The sequence below is a fragment of the Typopeltis vanoorti genome, chromosome 18, assembly GCF_054136105.1.
Source record: "Typopeltis vanoorti isolate ZY-2024b chromosome 18, IOZ_Tvanoo_1.0, whole genome shotgun sequence".
Lineage (NCBI taxonomy): Eukaryota > Metazoa > Arthropoda > Arachnida > Uropygi > Thelyphonidae > Typopeltis > Typopeltis vanoorti.
In genome coordinates, this window is record NC_143566.1 from 63,203,827 (window position 1) to 63,221,919 (window position 18,093).

The following is an 18,093-nucleotide window of genomic DNA, read 5'->3' on the forward strand; positions in this document are numbered from 1 at the left end:
TGTACTATAATCTGATCATCTATGACTATAAAGGCACACAAGTACTACCACAGTAAATATTAAATTCATTATGCATATATGCAAGATAAAAATCTTGCATACTGTAAGACCACCAGTGCAAAAAGTGAACAACAATAAGGAATTTGAATAAAGAAACAGTAGAGTGCATGCATTAAATTGGAATCCCTCTTATGTATACAGTTGCATGTTCATAGTTTAATAAAACTATTGGGCTGAAATTAAATTAAAATAAGTTAAAAATAAAAATATAAGAGATTACAAATTTATTTATTACAGTTTCAGAATTGGGTTATCGACAGATCCTCCTGTTGGTCCATAGTCCGACAAGTTGCATGAACATGGTACTTTGTATATGCCTGGTATCAGTGGTGAGAGTTTGTCTTTTGGAGAAGGTAGCCGGTTATGGATTTGGTTGATCTTTATAGGTAGTGGTGACTTTTATATTTTTTCGTAATTTTTTTTGCCATCTGTTCAAAAATGCCTTTAATATATGGCATAGGAGTCCTGTGGTCTTCTTCTTGTCTGAGTTTGCTGTGAAGGAGAGTTATTATTATTATTTTTTTTTTAGTTATTCATGGATTATAGCCATTTAGTAAGGCTGGTTGTTTGATTGTTTCCTGTTCTTGTCTAAGAGATGCCATAATTTTGAGATGGATAGATAGTGGGTTGATGTATTGTGGATATAATGATTGTAAAAGTTGATTTTCAGTAGACAGAAGTAGAAATGGACCATCTTGCTTATGTTGGATGTGTGCATCTATATTTATATGCTTTATATTTTTATGTGAAGTAACCAGATGTAATTGTAAATTTGAATAGGTCTGCTATGTTCAATGGAAATTTTTGAGCTAGAAATTCTATTGTCTCTTTATGAGAGATATTTGTGTCAAAGATTACCAACATGTCTATATCTTCTAGTTTTATGTCTTTTGTTCTTGCAGGAAATTTTGTGGAATTTTTTTATTGAAGAAGCTGAGTGGCCAATGAAAGGGGTGAAGGTTACACAGAAATCTTCAGATTTTATTATTATTATTATTATTTCGGGCAACTCCAAGAAGTCGACAGACTCATCGAGGGAGGCCCTAACATCATGTCAAGAACAACTATTTAACATTCACACAGTATCTATCATACCTTGCCTTGAACTCATTCATGGTCATAGCACCCACAACAGACTCTGGCAGCTTATTCCGCTCATTCACCACTCTCCAAGTAAAAAATGTAGCTCTAACATCCCTGCTAACCACATTCTTGCCCAGCTTCCATGTATGGCCTCTAGTCCTCGCACCACCAGTCCTATTCTCAAAAATATCTTCTGGATTTATCTTATAGAACTTCTTCAGTAATTTGAATGTCTTAATCATGTGACTCCTTTTCCGCCTATCAACCAATTTTTGCAACCCACAAATCTTCAACCTGTTCTCATAAGGTTCATTCCACAGAGCTGCTATCATCTTGGTCACTCGTCTCTGGATCCTCTCCACCTCCTCCCCATCGAGAAGAAACCCTGGCGCCCATATCTGGGCACAGTAGTCTAGATGGGGTCTTATCAAGGCTCGATACAGAGGAACAACAACTTGTTTGTCTCTGCATGTTAAAGTATTTTTCAGAAGCCAAGTGATTTGGTGAGCTGTTTTAGTCACTTTTGCAATGTGCCTCCTAAACTTCAATTCCCTATCCACCAACACTCCCAAATCCTTGGCCTCATCAATCTCCTGGAGTACAGTTCCACCAATGCGATATACTGCTGCTGTTCTTTTCAGCCCAAAGTGCATAACCTTACACTTTGGCACATTAAATTGACATCCATTTTTCCTAGCCCAGTCCTGCAAACTATTCAAATCATCCTGTAAAATTTTGACATCCTGTGCACTCATAATTGCTCTACCCAACTTTGCATCATCAGCAAACAAGTGAACACTTCCTCTCAAATCCTTTCCTATATCATTGATGAACAAATTGAAAAGCAGTGGTCCAAGAACAGAACCCTGTGGCACTCCACTAGTCACAACCCATCTTTTAGACTCCACTCCTGAATAAACAACTCTCTGGTATCTCTTCTTCAACCACACTCCTATCCATCTCACCAACCCTATATCTATCCCCATCTGTTCCAGTTTACTGATTAGGGTTCTATGTGGTATCCTATCAAAAGCCTTGGCAAGGTCCAGTAGTATTACTGTAAACCCATTACCCCTATCCAGTTCAGCCGTCACTGTGTTATAAAACGTGAGCAAGTTACTGAGGCATGATCTGCCCTTCACAAAACCATGTTGTCCCCCATACAATATCCCATTTTCATCTATCCAATCCTGTATTCTTTTCTTGACTAATTTCTCTAAGACCTTGACAATGATTCCTGATATGCTAATCGGTCGGTAATTTACAACAGCAGTCTTGGAACCACCTTTATGCAGTGGAACTATTTTCCCCTCTTTCCACCCCCTCGGGACTAACCCAGACCCGAGACTCAAATTAAACAAAATGGTCAAGGGTACTGACAATTCTTTAGCTGCTTGTCGTACAACACGAGCTGGTATACCATCCAATCCCACAGATCTATTGACATTGAGGTTATGCAATAGACTACTCACCTCCACTTCATTCACCATAATTCCCATATAATCTACTGGTACATTCGTTTCTGCAATGTCACCACCTGGATGATATATTCTTGCAAAGTGCTCACTCAGTAACTCAACTATATCAACTGATTCAGTTACCTCCCTACCATCGGCATTCTTTAAAATCATTCTGCCATGTACATTTTTCCTTTTACTTGCAACATATCGAAAAAACTGTTTAGGATTCTCTTTAGCCTGCATGGCTAATTTTCTTTCATAATCCTTTTTTGCTTTTCTTACCACACTTGTTATCCTTCTGGCCTGCGCTTTATACTGTTTATGTGCCTGCCAGTCACCTTTCTCCTTAAATTCCCTCCATAGTTGTTTCTTTTTTTGCAACTCAAGCTTAATGGTGTTATTCATCCATTTAATCCCTAGTTGATTTGTTATTCGGACTCTAGGTATACAGTCAGCCATTGCTTCATGCAAACACTTCTTAACTACCTCCCATGCACTATCGACTTCTAGTCCTTGCAGTTGTACCTGCCATGGCACTGAACTAATCAAACTCCTAAGCATGTCATACTTTCCAGCCTGATAATTCCACATGTACCCTGTCTTAATTGAAAATTCTAAACCTTTAGCCACTTCCCAAGTCGAGACCCTATGATCACTCTCACCGATTGGTGGCAATGTGGTCATATTTGTTACAGCCAATCCTCAGATGTAATTACTAGGTCAAGCACTCTCTGACCTCTAGTATTTTACATTACATGCTGTCGCAGATAGTTATCCCTTAATAACCGCATAAAATCCAATTCCTTCCTCCCGTGTGTCCTCTCCTCACTCCAATCAATGCGACCATAGTTGAAATCTCCCATAATAATTACCCTCCTTCCACTCATTTCTTCTATTTGCTTGTGCATACTGTCATCACCATCTTTTCCATCACCTGGTCTATAGCAGCATCCAGTTGTATATTTAGTTCTGCTAGCCACAATCTCACACTAAATGGCTTCAAACGTGCTCTTTTCTCTATCCTGCAATTCAACTTCTATTCTCCTTGGCTGTAGCTCATCAGCTATCATCAACAATACTCCTCCCTCCATTTTATTCTCCTGGTCATTCCTGAACACACTATCCCCATCACATTCAATCCTACTAGCTATATCATCTACAATCAGCCATGATTCTAATACCAATAACCTGTGGTCTGGAAGTGCCAACCATGGCCAAAAACTTTTCCTTCTTTTAGACAAATATGGCGATCTGGACACCATCTTTATATTCCTCTTTATGGGAGCTATGTTCACAGATAATCGTATCTATCAATGTACTATTAAAATACTCAAAAAACACAAAAATCACCCAGACTCGCTAAAATACTAAAAGTAAACAATACTATGTAAATACTATGCAAATTCATCAATTTTTACTCAAAATATCACTTATCTGTTCAGGAGCTATCCACAAACATGACATACCACATAGCCCTCTAGTGGCCACTTATACATGGGACTGTCTGTAGAATCCACCATAGATCTATATGGACAGTTACTTTTATGTAATTTTAATGAGAAATAACTCTGATTACATCATTTGTGTTGCATGGTGAAGAAGTAAAGAGTCTTACCCTAGAATAGAAAAGTTTTCATCCTCTCCTCAAGAATTCAGTAAGCAAAATGGTGGTTTTACACCATTTGATTACTCATCTATTACCTGTTTATGCCTAATACCATAGAATTTCTTATCTTTCCTTTGAGGGATGTAGACATTAAACTTTGAGCCATGGTGTTAGCTCATTTCCAGATAGTTTTATCCAGTGCATTTTTGGGATGTATGCAACAATATAGCATACTGACACTTTTATTAACAGTGACGTGTGACATAAGACTGTAGTGCATGTTAGAAATTTGTAACATTCAGTAATGTTTTTACACTTTTAACTGTATGCACTACTAAAATTGTAATCTCGCACGCACACACACACCATACTTGATCATAGTTTTTTTTTCCCCAGTTTTAGTTTGTGTTACAGTATTCCTTTATGTAGGGCAAACTTGGTTTAAACTATACTGTCATTTGTTTTCAGATTACCATTACATATCCTGTAACTAACAAATATAGATAGTTTAAAATGTTTGTCCTTATTACTAATTGGTGATAAAATACTTTAAAATCTATGAAAACATCTATATTAAAAAAGCTAAGGGCTGTAATTGTTTGGTTGCATGAATTTGCAACTAAACAATTATAGCCCTCAGCATTTTTTACTGTAACACAAAATGATTCGCAATTTATAATGCATTAGAATTTGTTAATTTCTAATGCATTATAAATTAATTTCACTTCAAAAGAAAAAAAAAAAGTTTAAATTTGTTGAATGTGTATTCAAGTTGGAATTTTATTGTTAGACCATGGGAATGTGGACTGCAGAATTTGGTGGATAGAAGAAGAGGTAATACAATTGACTTTTAAACTGTTGAGAGGTGGTTACAGGGTTGACATTAAGGAGTTCTTTTGTTTGGCTGAACAGCGGGAAGGAGTGATGACAAGGGGCCATCCCTGGAAGTTACGAAAGGAAACTGTGAGCAAGAGGGTGAGGGGTGGTTTCTTTGCATGGAGGGTGGTTGAACCATGGAATGCATTGTCTGATAGAGTGGTGAGTGCGAGAATGGTCAATGAGTTTAAGGAGTGGTATGATAGACTTTGTGTTTCCTGTAAGGGACCTCCCACGATGAGTCTTGATAGACTTTGTGTTTCTTAGGAAGGACCTCCCGCAATGAGTCTTTTGACTCCATGGAGGCCTGAATAATAATAATAATAAACTCACTAAACTGAGTTTTTGGAATTTGTGCTAGTTATGTATTTCAACAGGTTTAGATCTAAGTGGTTAAAGTACAAATGAGAGTTTATAGAAATAAAAAAAAAAATTGATATGATTATTTAAAAAGATAGAGAGGCAGATGGATTTTTAGGAGTTTTAATTGTATTTGTACTTATCCGACGAAAGCATTAGTTGAGAAATGGTATTATCTCTTATTTTATTTCATTAATATTATTTCTAATCAACTCAGTGGACAATAGCGAAACCTGTAAACCAATAGTACCATGTATATTTGACTATGTACTTTTTTTTTTATAACTATAAACAATTTTATGCATAATAAAAACAGATCTAGTTTTCTCAAATCACAGTAATTTTAGAAGTAATGTTAATTGCAGTTAAAATGGTGCTAGTTTTTTGCTTAAATTATATGAATTATGTCTTCTTTGAATTTTCAGAGGATTATAGTGAAAATTTAGCAGAATTGACGTGTGAAATCTCCATTAAGCAGAGGTTAATCGAACAGCTTGAATTGAGTCAGCGTAGGTTGCAGACCATGAGACAGCATTATGAAGAAAAACTAATCCAGTTAAAAAATAAAATTAAGGACACAGAAAAAGAAAGAGACAGAGTTCTTTCTAATCTTAGCAGTGAGTTTGCTTTTGTAAATATTGTATTATTTTTAATGAGGGAACACTTAAAAAAAAAAAAAACCTGATATGTATAAGCACTATAATATTTACATACATCCAGGATTGTCCTATATGTTTTTGTAATTTTGAAATTTTTATCTTATCACTTCATAAAAATAACTGAAAGCATTGGACAAAATATATGGCATCATGTTTTTAGTCATTATTCATTTTTTAGACTTAAAAACCCCTACACAACAAAGAATTACACAAAGTGAATTACTGTGATTGGGAATAGTTCCTTCTGACTGGAAGTTTGCAAGGTTTATTCCAATTCATAAGTGTTTCATTCTTTGTAGTGAGTCTTCTTACTGTCATAGACAAAGTAATGGAAAATTTAAATTGGAATTATATTTAGGATATTTGTCACAGGGATCACTTATTGAGAATGGCAGCATGGTTTCATTAAGGAGAGATTAATTATGACAAATCAGCTTAGTTTTTATGAGCCACAAGAGAAATACATCAGGGTAATGGCTATGATGTAAATGATTTGGATTTTAGCAAAACCTTTGATAACATTCTATATAAGAGTCTACTGATTGAAGTGTATGAAATAGATATTCAAGATCACCTAGTTAGATGGGTAAGAAATTAGTTGAATAGATAGATGATACTGTTTAGAGGAGAGTCTTCTCAAGGTGCTAACATATTGCGTGGGGTACCATACCACAGGGATCAACATTAGTACCTATGTTTAATATATTCATAAATGATTTAATCTCCCATATTAAGAGTAAAATTTCTCTTTGCTGTCAATCTAAAATTGGGCAGAGAAGTCAATTGTCTGATGATCTAATTTCTTACAAGATGATCTTAAAATACTGAAGAAGATTGTTGAAGTAAGATTTATAATTTAATGTGAACAGATGGAAGGATATTGAATTCAGTGATAAGATAATGTTAAATGGATAGGTTTTAGAAAAAAATGATAAATGCAAAGATTTAGGTATTTTGGCTGATATGGAATTTAAGTGTATTAATCATGTTAGTAAGAGAATAAAGTGCAGGTCGTAAGATTCTTGGTCTCTAGTTTCTCATCAATTTTTATTCTTTCTTACCAACTCTCATATCCCTTAAATCATATTTAGTTGGAATACTGCCTAGTATAACTGCTAATATAGTTTTTTAGTAATTTCTAACTGAATAAATTTACTTACATTTTCCCATTTTATTGTTTCTGTATTTAATTGGATATTTCACTAAAATTTTTGTCTAAATAGCTGAAATATTTTACTTGTTCTATAGCTTTTCCATTCATGCTTTCCATGTTTATTGCTGATGTTCATGCCAGATTAGTTACAGTAGAGTTTTTTAGCTTAGTTAAGGAATCCTGCAGACAGCTATTCGATTCCATCATGTTGGAGGTTTAATGGAGTATTGACAGCACTAGGAAAGTATTATATATATGAGGTATTGGATTTATATAAGAAATAAGGTCATTGCATAAAGTAATGAAGTGAGAAAAACAATACTCCAATTTTGATATCAGGATGTGGAGGAGACTCATCATCAACAGTGACCCCACTTAAGTGGGAGAAGCTGTAGAAGAAGAATAAGATCATCTGCATAAAATAATGAAGTGAGAATAACAAAATCTGGAGCGAATAACGAGGGAAGAAATGGTGTAGGAATTGTGGTGTGTGGCAGAATGAAGGGCGAAGTACTGGAAGTAGGTAGAAGGAACGACAGGATCATGCAAATGAAATTGGGTCTTGGAGAAGAGCTGGTGGTCGTATTATGTGTATATGTCCCACAAGTTGGCTGTACAGCAGAGGAGAAAGATGAGTTCTGGAACGTGTTAGATGAAGAAATGAGGGAACTGGAAGGAAACGAGATGGTGATTGTCGGAGGAGACTTGAACGGACACATAGGGAGACAGAATAGAGACTGCGAAAGGGTGCATGGTGGCCACGGAGTGGGAATGAAGAACCAGGAAGGAGAGAGGGTTGTGGACTTTGCAATAGCATTTGATCTGGCAATTGTTAACTCATTTTTCTACAAGAGGGAAGAACATTTGATAACATTTAGGAGTGGTAACAACAGTTCACAAATTGACTACATTTGACTAGAAGAAAACATCTTAAGGTTGACAAATTGTAAAGTAATTCCAACGGATCAAGTGGCACAGCAACACTGACTGCTGTGTGCAGACTGTAAAATAAGATCGAAGATAAGAACCTCTGGAAGCCATGGGATGAAGACAATTAAGTGGTTTGGCTTAAAAGGAGAGAGTGTGAGGAATTGTTTTAGGGAGAGGATTTCGGATGGACTGGAAAGTGTACAAGATTGGTGGAAACATAATTCAAAAGTAATCCTGAGCTGTGCAATCGAGGTGCTTGGTGAGACATCTGGAAAGTTAGAGAGCAGAAGAAGAGTTGGTGGTGGAATAATAATGTACAAGTGACAGTGACAGCTAAGAGGAAGGCAAAGCAGAAGTGGGATGAGTCAAGAGTGGAAGAGGACAGAGAGGTGTACAGAGAGAGAAAGCAAGAAGCCAAGAGAGTTGTGGCACAGGCGAAGGCCATGGCATATCAAGATCTGTATGATCAATTAGAAACAAAGGAAGGACAGAGAAAAATTTACCAACTAGCGAAATTTAAAAATAAAGCAGCTAAGGACATCTTACATGTGAAGCAAATCAAAGACAGAGACGCTGAAGGAAGAGTATTTTGGAGGGATGTGGACATAAGAAGCAGATGGAGAATATACTTTGTGGGACTTTTGAATGAGGAAAATGCAAGGACTCACAGAGAAGATGGGAAGCCTTCTGAGGGGATGGTGCAGAACATCAGTAGAGTGGAAGTGACGGAGGCCATGAAGAGGATGAGGAATGGAAAATCGGTTGGCCCCCAACAGGATTCCAGTGGAGGCATGGAAGGCACTGGGGGAGGAGGGAATTGACCTGCTGTGGGACCTGTTCATGAAAGTTTGCAAACAGGAAAATATACCCGAGGAATTGAGGGAGAGTACTCTTGTCCCCATCTACAAGGGTAAAGGAGATGCACAAGACTGTAAAAATTACAGAGGAATAAAGTTGATGTCCCACACAATGAAAATCCTTGAAAGGGTTCTTGATGGAAGATTGAGGAAGGAGGTGGAGATTGCAAAGGAACAATTTGTCTTCATGCCTGGTAGATCAACAACAGATGCTATCTTTGGGTTATGGCAGATGATGGAAAAGTTTCGAGAGTAACAACAGGAGCTACATCTGGCATTTATTGATCTGGAGAAAGCATATGATAGAGTGCCAAGGCAAGAATTCTGGAGGTGTCTGAGGGAGAAGAAGGTTCCGGAGAAATATGTCAGGTTGGTGCGGGAGATGTACAGAAATGTGAAGACAAGTATTCTGACCTGTCTGGGACATACAGAAAGTTTTCACGTAACAGTTGGCTTGCATCAAGGTTCAGCATTAAGTCTGTTTCTGTTTAACATTGTGATGAAGGTGGTGATGGAGCAGGTGAGAGAAGATGTGCCTTGGACAATGTTGTATGCAGATGACATCTTACTGCGTGCAGATTCAAGAGAAGAAGCAGGAACTAAACTGGAAAGATGGAGAAAAGTACTGGAAGAGAGAGGTATGAGACTGAGCAGAAGTAAAACAGAGTATATGTGTTGCACAGTGGGCAGCAGCCAGGAGAGACCTTGAGCTGGAAGGAAATGTCATCAGGAAGGTGAGGGACTTTAGATACTTAGGTTCAACAGTGGAAGAAGATGGAGGAGCTGAGAAGGAAGTGGGATGCAGGATACAAGCGGGTTGGAGGAACTGGAGGGAGATGGCTGGAGTGTTATGCGATAAGAGGGTGCGGATCAATCTGAAAAGCAAAATCTATAGGACAGTAGAGAGGCCAGCTATGGTGTATGCTATAGAAACTATCCCTGAGGAAAAATAACATCAGCAGGATGGAAGTAGCAGAGATGAGAATGCTTAGGTGGATGTGCAGTGTGACCAGAAAGGATCGTCTGAGAAATGACTATGTGAGGGGAACAGTGAAAGTTACGAACTTAGGAGCGAAGATACAGGAGGCAAGGTTGAGATGGTTTGGTCTTGTGATGAGGAGGGAGGATGAATATGTGGGAAGAAGGGACATGCAGATGGATGTGCAAGGAAGGAGGAAGCGTGGGCGGCCAAAAAGAGATGGAGGGAGCTGGTAGAAGAGGACTTGAAGATGAAGAACTTGGATGTGGTGACAGCCCAAGACAGGAGGATGTGGAGGAGACTCATCATCAACAATGACCCCACTTAAGTGGGAGAAGCTGCAGAAGAAGAATAAGGTCATCTGCATAAAGTAATGAAGTGAGAATAACAATACCTCCAATTTTGATATCAGGTTCAATGCTACATTCTTCATTCTGTGATCCATATGGATAATGAATAACAGGATATGCTGTTCAGCATTTCTTACCCTAATTTTGCATCAAACTATCTTTGTGTACATTAGAGTATAAAGTGCAGGCTAGAAAGGTGACAAGCATGGTAAAGAAAGAAAAGGTGCAGTATGAGAGAAGATTGGTGGGTCAGGCCAAGGTTAACTCAAGGTAATTTTTCCACTATATGGAAAACAAGAGAAAGAATAATTATGGTAGTTGACACTCGTGGATAGTCATGGCAGCAGAATAACAGTTGCAAAGAATATAGTGAAATTATTGAACAAGTTAGAAAGTTTTCCAGTGACAGTTGACCTGCATCAAGGGTCAGCATTAAGTCCGTTCCTGTTTAATATTGTGATGGAGGAGGTGAGCGAAGACACACCTTGGACTATGTTGTATGCAGATGACATCATGTTGTGTTGCACAATCTAGAGAAAGTGTCAGCTAAACTGGAAAGTACTGGAAGAGAGAGAGAGAGAGAGAGAGAGAGGTATGATACTGAGCAGAAGTAAGACAGAGTATATGTGTTGCAATGTGGATGGCAGCCAGGAGACATATGGAGCTGGAAGGAAATGTCATCAGGAAGGTCAGTGACTTTAGATACTTAGGTTCAACAATGAAAGAGGATGGCGAGGCTGAGAAAGAAGTGGTATGCAGGATACAAGCAGGATAGAGGAACTGGAGAGAGATGGCTGGAGTGCTATGTGATAAGGGGTGCCGATCAGTCTAAAAGGAAAAATCTACAGGATAGTAGTGAGACTAACTATGATGTATGCTATGGAAACTGTGGCCCTGAGGAAAAATAACATCAGCAGGATGGAGCTAGCGGAGATGAGAATGCTTGGATGTGCAGTGTGACCAGAAAGGATTGTCTGAGAAATGACTGTGTAAGGGAACGGTGAAAGTTACGAACTTAGGAGCAAAGATACAGGAGGAGGCAAGGTTGAGATGGTTTGGTCATGTGATAAGGAGGGAGGACGAGTATGTGTGAAGAAAGGTCATGCAGATGGATGTTCAGGGGAGGTGGAAATGCAGCCAGCCAAAGAAGAGATGGAGGAGGAATTGAGGATGAAGAACTTGGATGTGGCTGCAGCCCAGGATGTTGTGAAGGAGACTCACTACAAACAGCAACCCTACTTTAGTGGGACAAGCTGCAGAAGAAGAAGAATTGAACAAGCACTTTATCGGCATATACCATACTGGTGTAAATGATGCAGTGCAATATATAGAAGGGAGGCTAGTATTAGGAGAATTGGAAGTGAAAGATCTGATTTGATCCTGTAGCTTCCTCTCTTTGAGAGGGTTGCAGCTGATTACTAGGGAGATAATGATGCAAGATGGTTTCCCATTGCCTTTCTTGCTGTATTTCTATGACTGTAGGCTGTGTGTGTTCATGAGTCCGGTTTGCCTGCTTGCAGGATGAAAAACCCCAGATAAACTGGTGGGGAAAACCCTGCTGTCCATGCCCAAGACCAGCTAACTTGGCTATGGCTGAGGAAGATCCTTAAGCTTCTCACGTTGTCGACGAGAATCGAACCTAGGATACTCCTTCCCCAGGCATATGGTTGCAAAGCGCAAAGCCACTAGGCTAACCGTGCGGACAAAGTGAAAGAATCATAGGTATCAGGTTTTGATTGGGTTAGATGTTAATAAGGCTATAGGAATGGATGACACGTATTCTTCAGGAATGTGGACCACAGTTGGCTATACCTTTGACCTGGTTATTTAATGAAAGTCTTGCAGTGGAAATAAGGCAAAATAGTACCACTCCACAAGCATGGTTCTAGGACAGAAGTCTCCAGGTAAAGACCAGTCTCTTTAACTGCGGTTGTAGTTAAAGTGTTGGAAAGATTTGTTAGGAATAGAATACAGGATTGGTTGATGGACATAGCATTCTTTGATGGTCATTATGGATTTGTAAAGGGTCCTGTTTTAGCAATTTACTTGCATTTTATGATACGGAAAAATGTGTTAGATAATTGAGAATCATAGATTACCATGTAAGTTGGTGTACAAGCTGCAGAGGATGGGAATAGATAGTATATTGGTTAGATGGATTGGAAATTGGTCTCTGAATGATAACAGCAAGTTCTGTATGATGGAGTAGTGTCTCAAAAAATGAGGGTAACCAGTGGCATGTCACAGGATTCTGTTCTTGGACCCCTGCTGTTTGCATCATCAGCAAACAACTAAAGATGAGTTAAAGTTGGAGAGAATTATAAGTAGCACTGCTGATGTTAATCCCTTCAGGAAGATTTGAATAGACTTTTGACTTGCGCAGAGTGGAGTTGTAGTTTTAATATTAATAAGTGCAAGATGCAACTGAAATGTGCAGTGCAGCCACCATTAACTGTTATCCCATAGTTGTACATTTCTAGTTAAATATGTTCTCAATCTCTTTTTCTACATTTCTGGTTTTTGATGGCTTTTTTCTACCTCAAGTGCTGATATGTACTCCTGTATTCTTGAATTTTTCTATCACTGTTCTTTCATTTAACTATCTCTGAAAGTTTGAAAGTTGCCTTCAGGCTTATAGTCTAACATCTTCTACTTATTGTTTCTCTGTTTTTATATGTTATTACAATGTTTATATTGTATTCACGAAAATGACTCTGTGATAGAGACAAAATATTGGAACTATTAAACTTGTAATTATTTTCTTCTGTGTGACCATAGGCATGTATGACTCATTATCAATTTCCAATTTCGATGTTTGCCATCACTCTACTTGATTGATATTGCCTGCCATTCCAGAAAATTATTTCCATGTTTAGTGTTGAGTACTACACTGCATTAGCTTTGCATTAGGAATCCCCCCCCCCCTGCAATTTACATATTCGCGGGGGAGGGATTCCATCCATATCTGCATTGCTAATTGCTAATCTTTCCTCTCCCATTCTGCTGAAGTGACCATACCATCTGAGATTACCTCTACTAATACATTCCTGAATGCTAACAATTCTCAGAACTCTTATATCAGAGTTCTGAGACACTTGATCAAAGACTAGAGGTCTCTAGTCTTTGATCAAGTGTTTTATTTCTAGCCCAGCTTTCGAATCCATAAGTTAAAATTGGTTTGAACACTGTTTTGACTAATTTCACTCTTATTCCAAATTAATTTATTCAGTTGACTTCCTACCATACCAATTTTACTAAGTCTATTTCCATATTTAATTCGCCATCTTCACTAAAATTTGTGCCTAAATAGCTGAAATGTTTTACTTGTTCTATATGTTGAAATCATTACAACAGTTATTCAGTTTAGTCAGAGAATCTTGCAGACTTGTACTGGATTTATTCAGAAGTATAACATCATCTGCATAAAGTAAAGAGCTAAGATTAACATTACCACTTTTGATATCAGATTTAATACCACTTTCCTTCATCATGTGATCCATGTAGATAATGAATAACAGTGGAGGTAATGTGCATCCTTGTTGCACACTTGATTTTACTTCAAACCATCTTCCTTTCCTGTACCTCAATTCTAACTGCTGACTTACAGCTTAAGTAGAGGTATGTATTGCTTGATATAATCTACCATTTACACCATATAACTGTTGCATTTTGAAGAACTTTCCTCTTGGCACCTTGTCATGCCTTTTCCAGATCAACAAAACTGAAATACAAATCATTGTTTTATTCCCAAGATTTCTCAACTATTTGGCTTGAAGTGAAAATCTGATCCTGACAACCTCTATTTGGCCTTAATCCAGCTTGTTCTTCATGAAGCTTCCAACCACAATTTTTCTTAGCTGTTTCTCAAGTATACTTGCATAAATCTTACCAGAAATGCACAGGAGGGAAATACTTCTGTAATTCTCACATTCAGTTTTATTTCCCTTTTTAGGGATGGGTAATATGATAGCTTTGCTCCAATCCTTTCAAATTTGACCCTCTGACTAGACCTCCTGAATTATGCAATGCAGCCACTGTAAAACTAAAAAGATTTCAGTTTACAATTTTTTTTTACGAAAGATTTTAGTTTTACAATTAGCATTTCTGGCCAGATTTCCTCTATCCCAACTTACCTTTACACGTTTCAGGTTTTTGGTGACTTTTTCTAATTCAACTATGGATATGTATTCCTGACTGCATTCCTGTTGGGAGTTTTCTACCATCATGCTGACACTGCTTGTTTCATTTAGCAGTTTTTCAAAGTAATTACTCCAGACATCTAGATTATCATTATCTTCTATTTTCATGTTACTTTTATCGTCTCTTATTTCTTTTACAGCAATTTTTCCTCTATTTCTAAGCTTTTTTTCGATAGCCTCCAGAATATTTTTCTACTTCCCTGATATTTATTTTCTATGCTTTTACCAAAGTCTTCCAACGACTTTTGTTTAGCTAGTTTTATGCAGTGCTTTGGTTTCTTACATTTTTCTCTGTATTCTCTAAGAGCACAAGTTGACTTATTTGCGAGTAACTTTTGATAGCTTTCTTCTTTTCCATCTCTGCCTCTTTAACTTCCTGTGTCCACCATGGAGTTCTGATTTTTCTATCCTTACAACTTCACCACATGTCTCTCTGGCTGAATCAATGTTTTCTTCAGGCTTTGCCACTGAATCTCCAAGGTTTGGTTCTTGTTTTCAAATTCTTTCATTTTTTCTTCAATGATATTTGTGTATTTGAGTTTAAGTTCACCTCTGAAAGCTGCTCAACTTTGATTCATTTTAAAACTTTCTTACATGCTCTTTTTTCAATATTATCCTGCTCAAAACTAAATAGTGATCACTTCCTATTTCAAATCCTCTTGTGTAATTAACCAGTGCAAAAATATCATTATCAACTATAGCATAGTTAATGAGACTTTTCTTATTTCTTGCAAATTCTCTCCATGTGAATTTGTGCACATTTTTATGTTGGAACATGGTGTTAGTAATAACTAATCCATGTCCTAAACAGAAATCCAGTGGGCATTTGCCATTATTATTAGATTTGCACTTTTCTACAAATTTTACCGAAACATTTCTATATTATTATTATTATTATGACACCTCCAGGAAGTCCAAAGACTCAGCAAGAGAGGGCACCCAGTCCACAACTCCCCATCTCAACCAATTTCAATCCACCAACTTCAACTAACTGTAACTACACCAACGCCGACCATCACCACTAGTATTTCCTCAGATAATCACATATGTCAGGCAATCTACTTTGCTGTTTAGATCTCCAATGAGGACCGACTTTTCTTTTTTCATTCTGCCAGCTGCCTCCTGTAATGCTTCAAAAAATTCCCCCATTTCTTCCTTGGTAGAATCTTCTCTGGGACCATAAACACAAATAAGTCTCATTGTCCAAATTCCCATTCTGATATTTGTCCACACAGATCACTCTACTTGATATTGCCTGCCATTCAAGAAGATTATCCTCGTATTGAGTGTTGGATATCATAGCTACTCCCCCTCCTTTCACTGATTATTGCCTGAATGTAACATTTTGTTTTTGTCACTTAGAATGTTTGCGGCTGCTTTTGTCTTCTTCAGTCATGCCTATTATGTCGATCTGGCACTTATCCAATTCTTTTGCTAGTTAGCATAAATCAGGTTTTGCAACTCGCAATTATATCAGGCCATCAAGTAGTTTGACATCAAAGAGAGATGCCTTACATTGATCATAATCATTTCACAAGAAAGTTGAACAAAGCCTCTCAAATGCTTTGGATCTCCACACAATATAACAAAAATCAAAGCTTAATCCTATGTCATGTTTGGTCTGTTTTCATTAAAAATGCAACTACTGTGGATCTAGTGCATGAGAATCGCATGCTACAGAACATAACAGCAACTAGTATTGTCCCAACTTATACAGTAATCCATTTAACATTTTTAATGTTTCTTATATGTACCAATTATAAGTTCTGATAACATCTAATATTTTAATTAATTATTTCTATCTTTTTTGTACAACTTTTGCTAATACCTCTAACATTGTAAATCTGGTGACTTACAACACTTGTAGGGTTATATTTGTTTAGCTTTATTAAACTTGTTTTTTTATCTAAAAACATGCGGTCTCAATACTGAAAGCTGTCTTCATTTTATGTTACTGTTCTGTCATTGCTTGTTTCATTTAAGTCTTTCAGAGTAATTACTCCAGACATCTAGGAATATCCTTATGTTTAGTTTTCATGTCACTTTTATCATCTTTGATTCCTTTTACAGCACTTCATACCTCCATAGCCTCCAGAACACTTTGCCACCTTCCTGATATATATTTTCTATATCCTATACATGAAAGATCACAAGACCTACTAGGTGTGGCTATTAAATAATGAGACTGGTTGCAAAAATGCGGTTTATTATTACAATTGTGCAACTTAATTGTTATCCCCTTCAACATACTCCCCTCCTCTATCTATACACTGTTGCATACGAATTTTCCATTATTGGAAGCAGTGCTGCAAGTCATCAGGTGTTATCTGCTTCAGTAGCACTGCCGTTTTCTCCTTTACCTCATCCACTGACTGAAAATGGGTGCCGTTCAATGCGGTGTTCAACTTTGGAAAAAGGTAAAAACAGTGATGAGCTATGGAAATTTTAACATCATCGAGCAAAAAAAAAAAAAAAAAAAAAGCCTAACTTAGCCCTTATAATACTTATATTGTGGCTTTGTTGAGCTTCTGACAGATATGATAATTCCTGTAGGATATCAATCATTAATGCTAAATCTTTTAAAAATTCCAAATTGAGAAGTCGGTTTAAGAAGTTTCGATGCAAAATGCTTGCATAAAGCTGGGTAATTTCTCCACAAAGCAAGAGCTGTTCGTAAACTGCAAGCTGCCCATTGTGGTCCAAACACACGGCCGATCTTTAAAATTTCGATACCAAGGTCTTTTGCAATTGTATTTAATTCTCGTTGATTTTTTGATGATTTATGATAAAAAGCATATAATTTATGCATAAATATTTCAAAATGATTTATTTCTTTAATGTGTTTTATCGAATCATCTAATGCTAAGAGTAAGCGATGAGTGCAATGCCAAATCACAACGTTGAGAAATTTTTGTAGAAGTTTGATTGCAACACCTGATTTGTTTCCTAACATTACATTAGCTCCATCAGAACAAAATGCAATGAAATGATTTCTTATATAGTTATCAGAAAATCCATATGAATTTAAAGTAGCAATTATAGTAGCATGTATACATTCCATGGTGGTATTTTCTAGTTCTACAAGGTTATTAAACAACACGAACAAGGGGCTCACAAATTTGAGAAAAATTTAACAAAGGGCTTGCGCGAGCCCCTTATAGCTCACCACTGGGTAAAAGTCACATGGAGGTTAGTCTGGCGAGTAAGGTGAATGGTCCAACACTGGAATCTTCTTATCAGCCAGATACTGCTTTACAGACAGTTTGCTGTGGGCTGGAGCATTGTCCTGATGGAGAATCCAAGCGTTGTTCTTCCACAGATCGGGTCTCTTCTTCCTCACTCATTCTCTCAGCTTGGCCAAAACCTCAAGGTAATAATGTTGGCTAACTGTCTGACCCTCTGGTACCCATTCAATCATTACCATGCCATTGATATAAATAAACAAAAAATGATCAGCATTGCCTTCAGCTTTGACCTGCGCATTCTTGCTTTTTTTCATTCTCAGTGATGTGGGAGTTTTC

General features: G+C 37.3%; 1 protein-coding gene across 1 annotated transcript in view; it reads left to right on the forward strand.

Moving 5' to 3' along the window:
* LOC150096717 (kinesin-like protein KIF21A) overlaps positions 1 to 18,093 on the forward strand; it is a 753,433-nt gene that overhangs the window by 328,534 nt on the left and 406,806 nt on the right. The window contains exon 16 of the mRNA XM_090408696.1: positions 5,871 to 6,062. Within this exon, the coding sequence (XP_090264822.1) occupies positions 5,871 to 6,062 (192 nt within the window). The remainder of the gene's footprint in view (positions 1 to 5,870; positions 6,063 to 18,093) is intronic.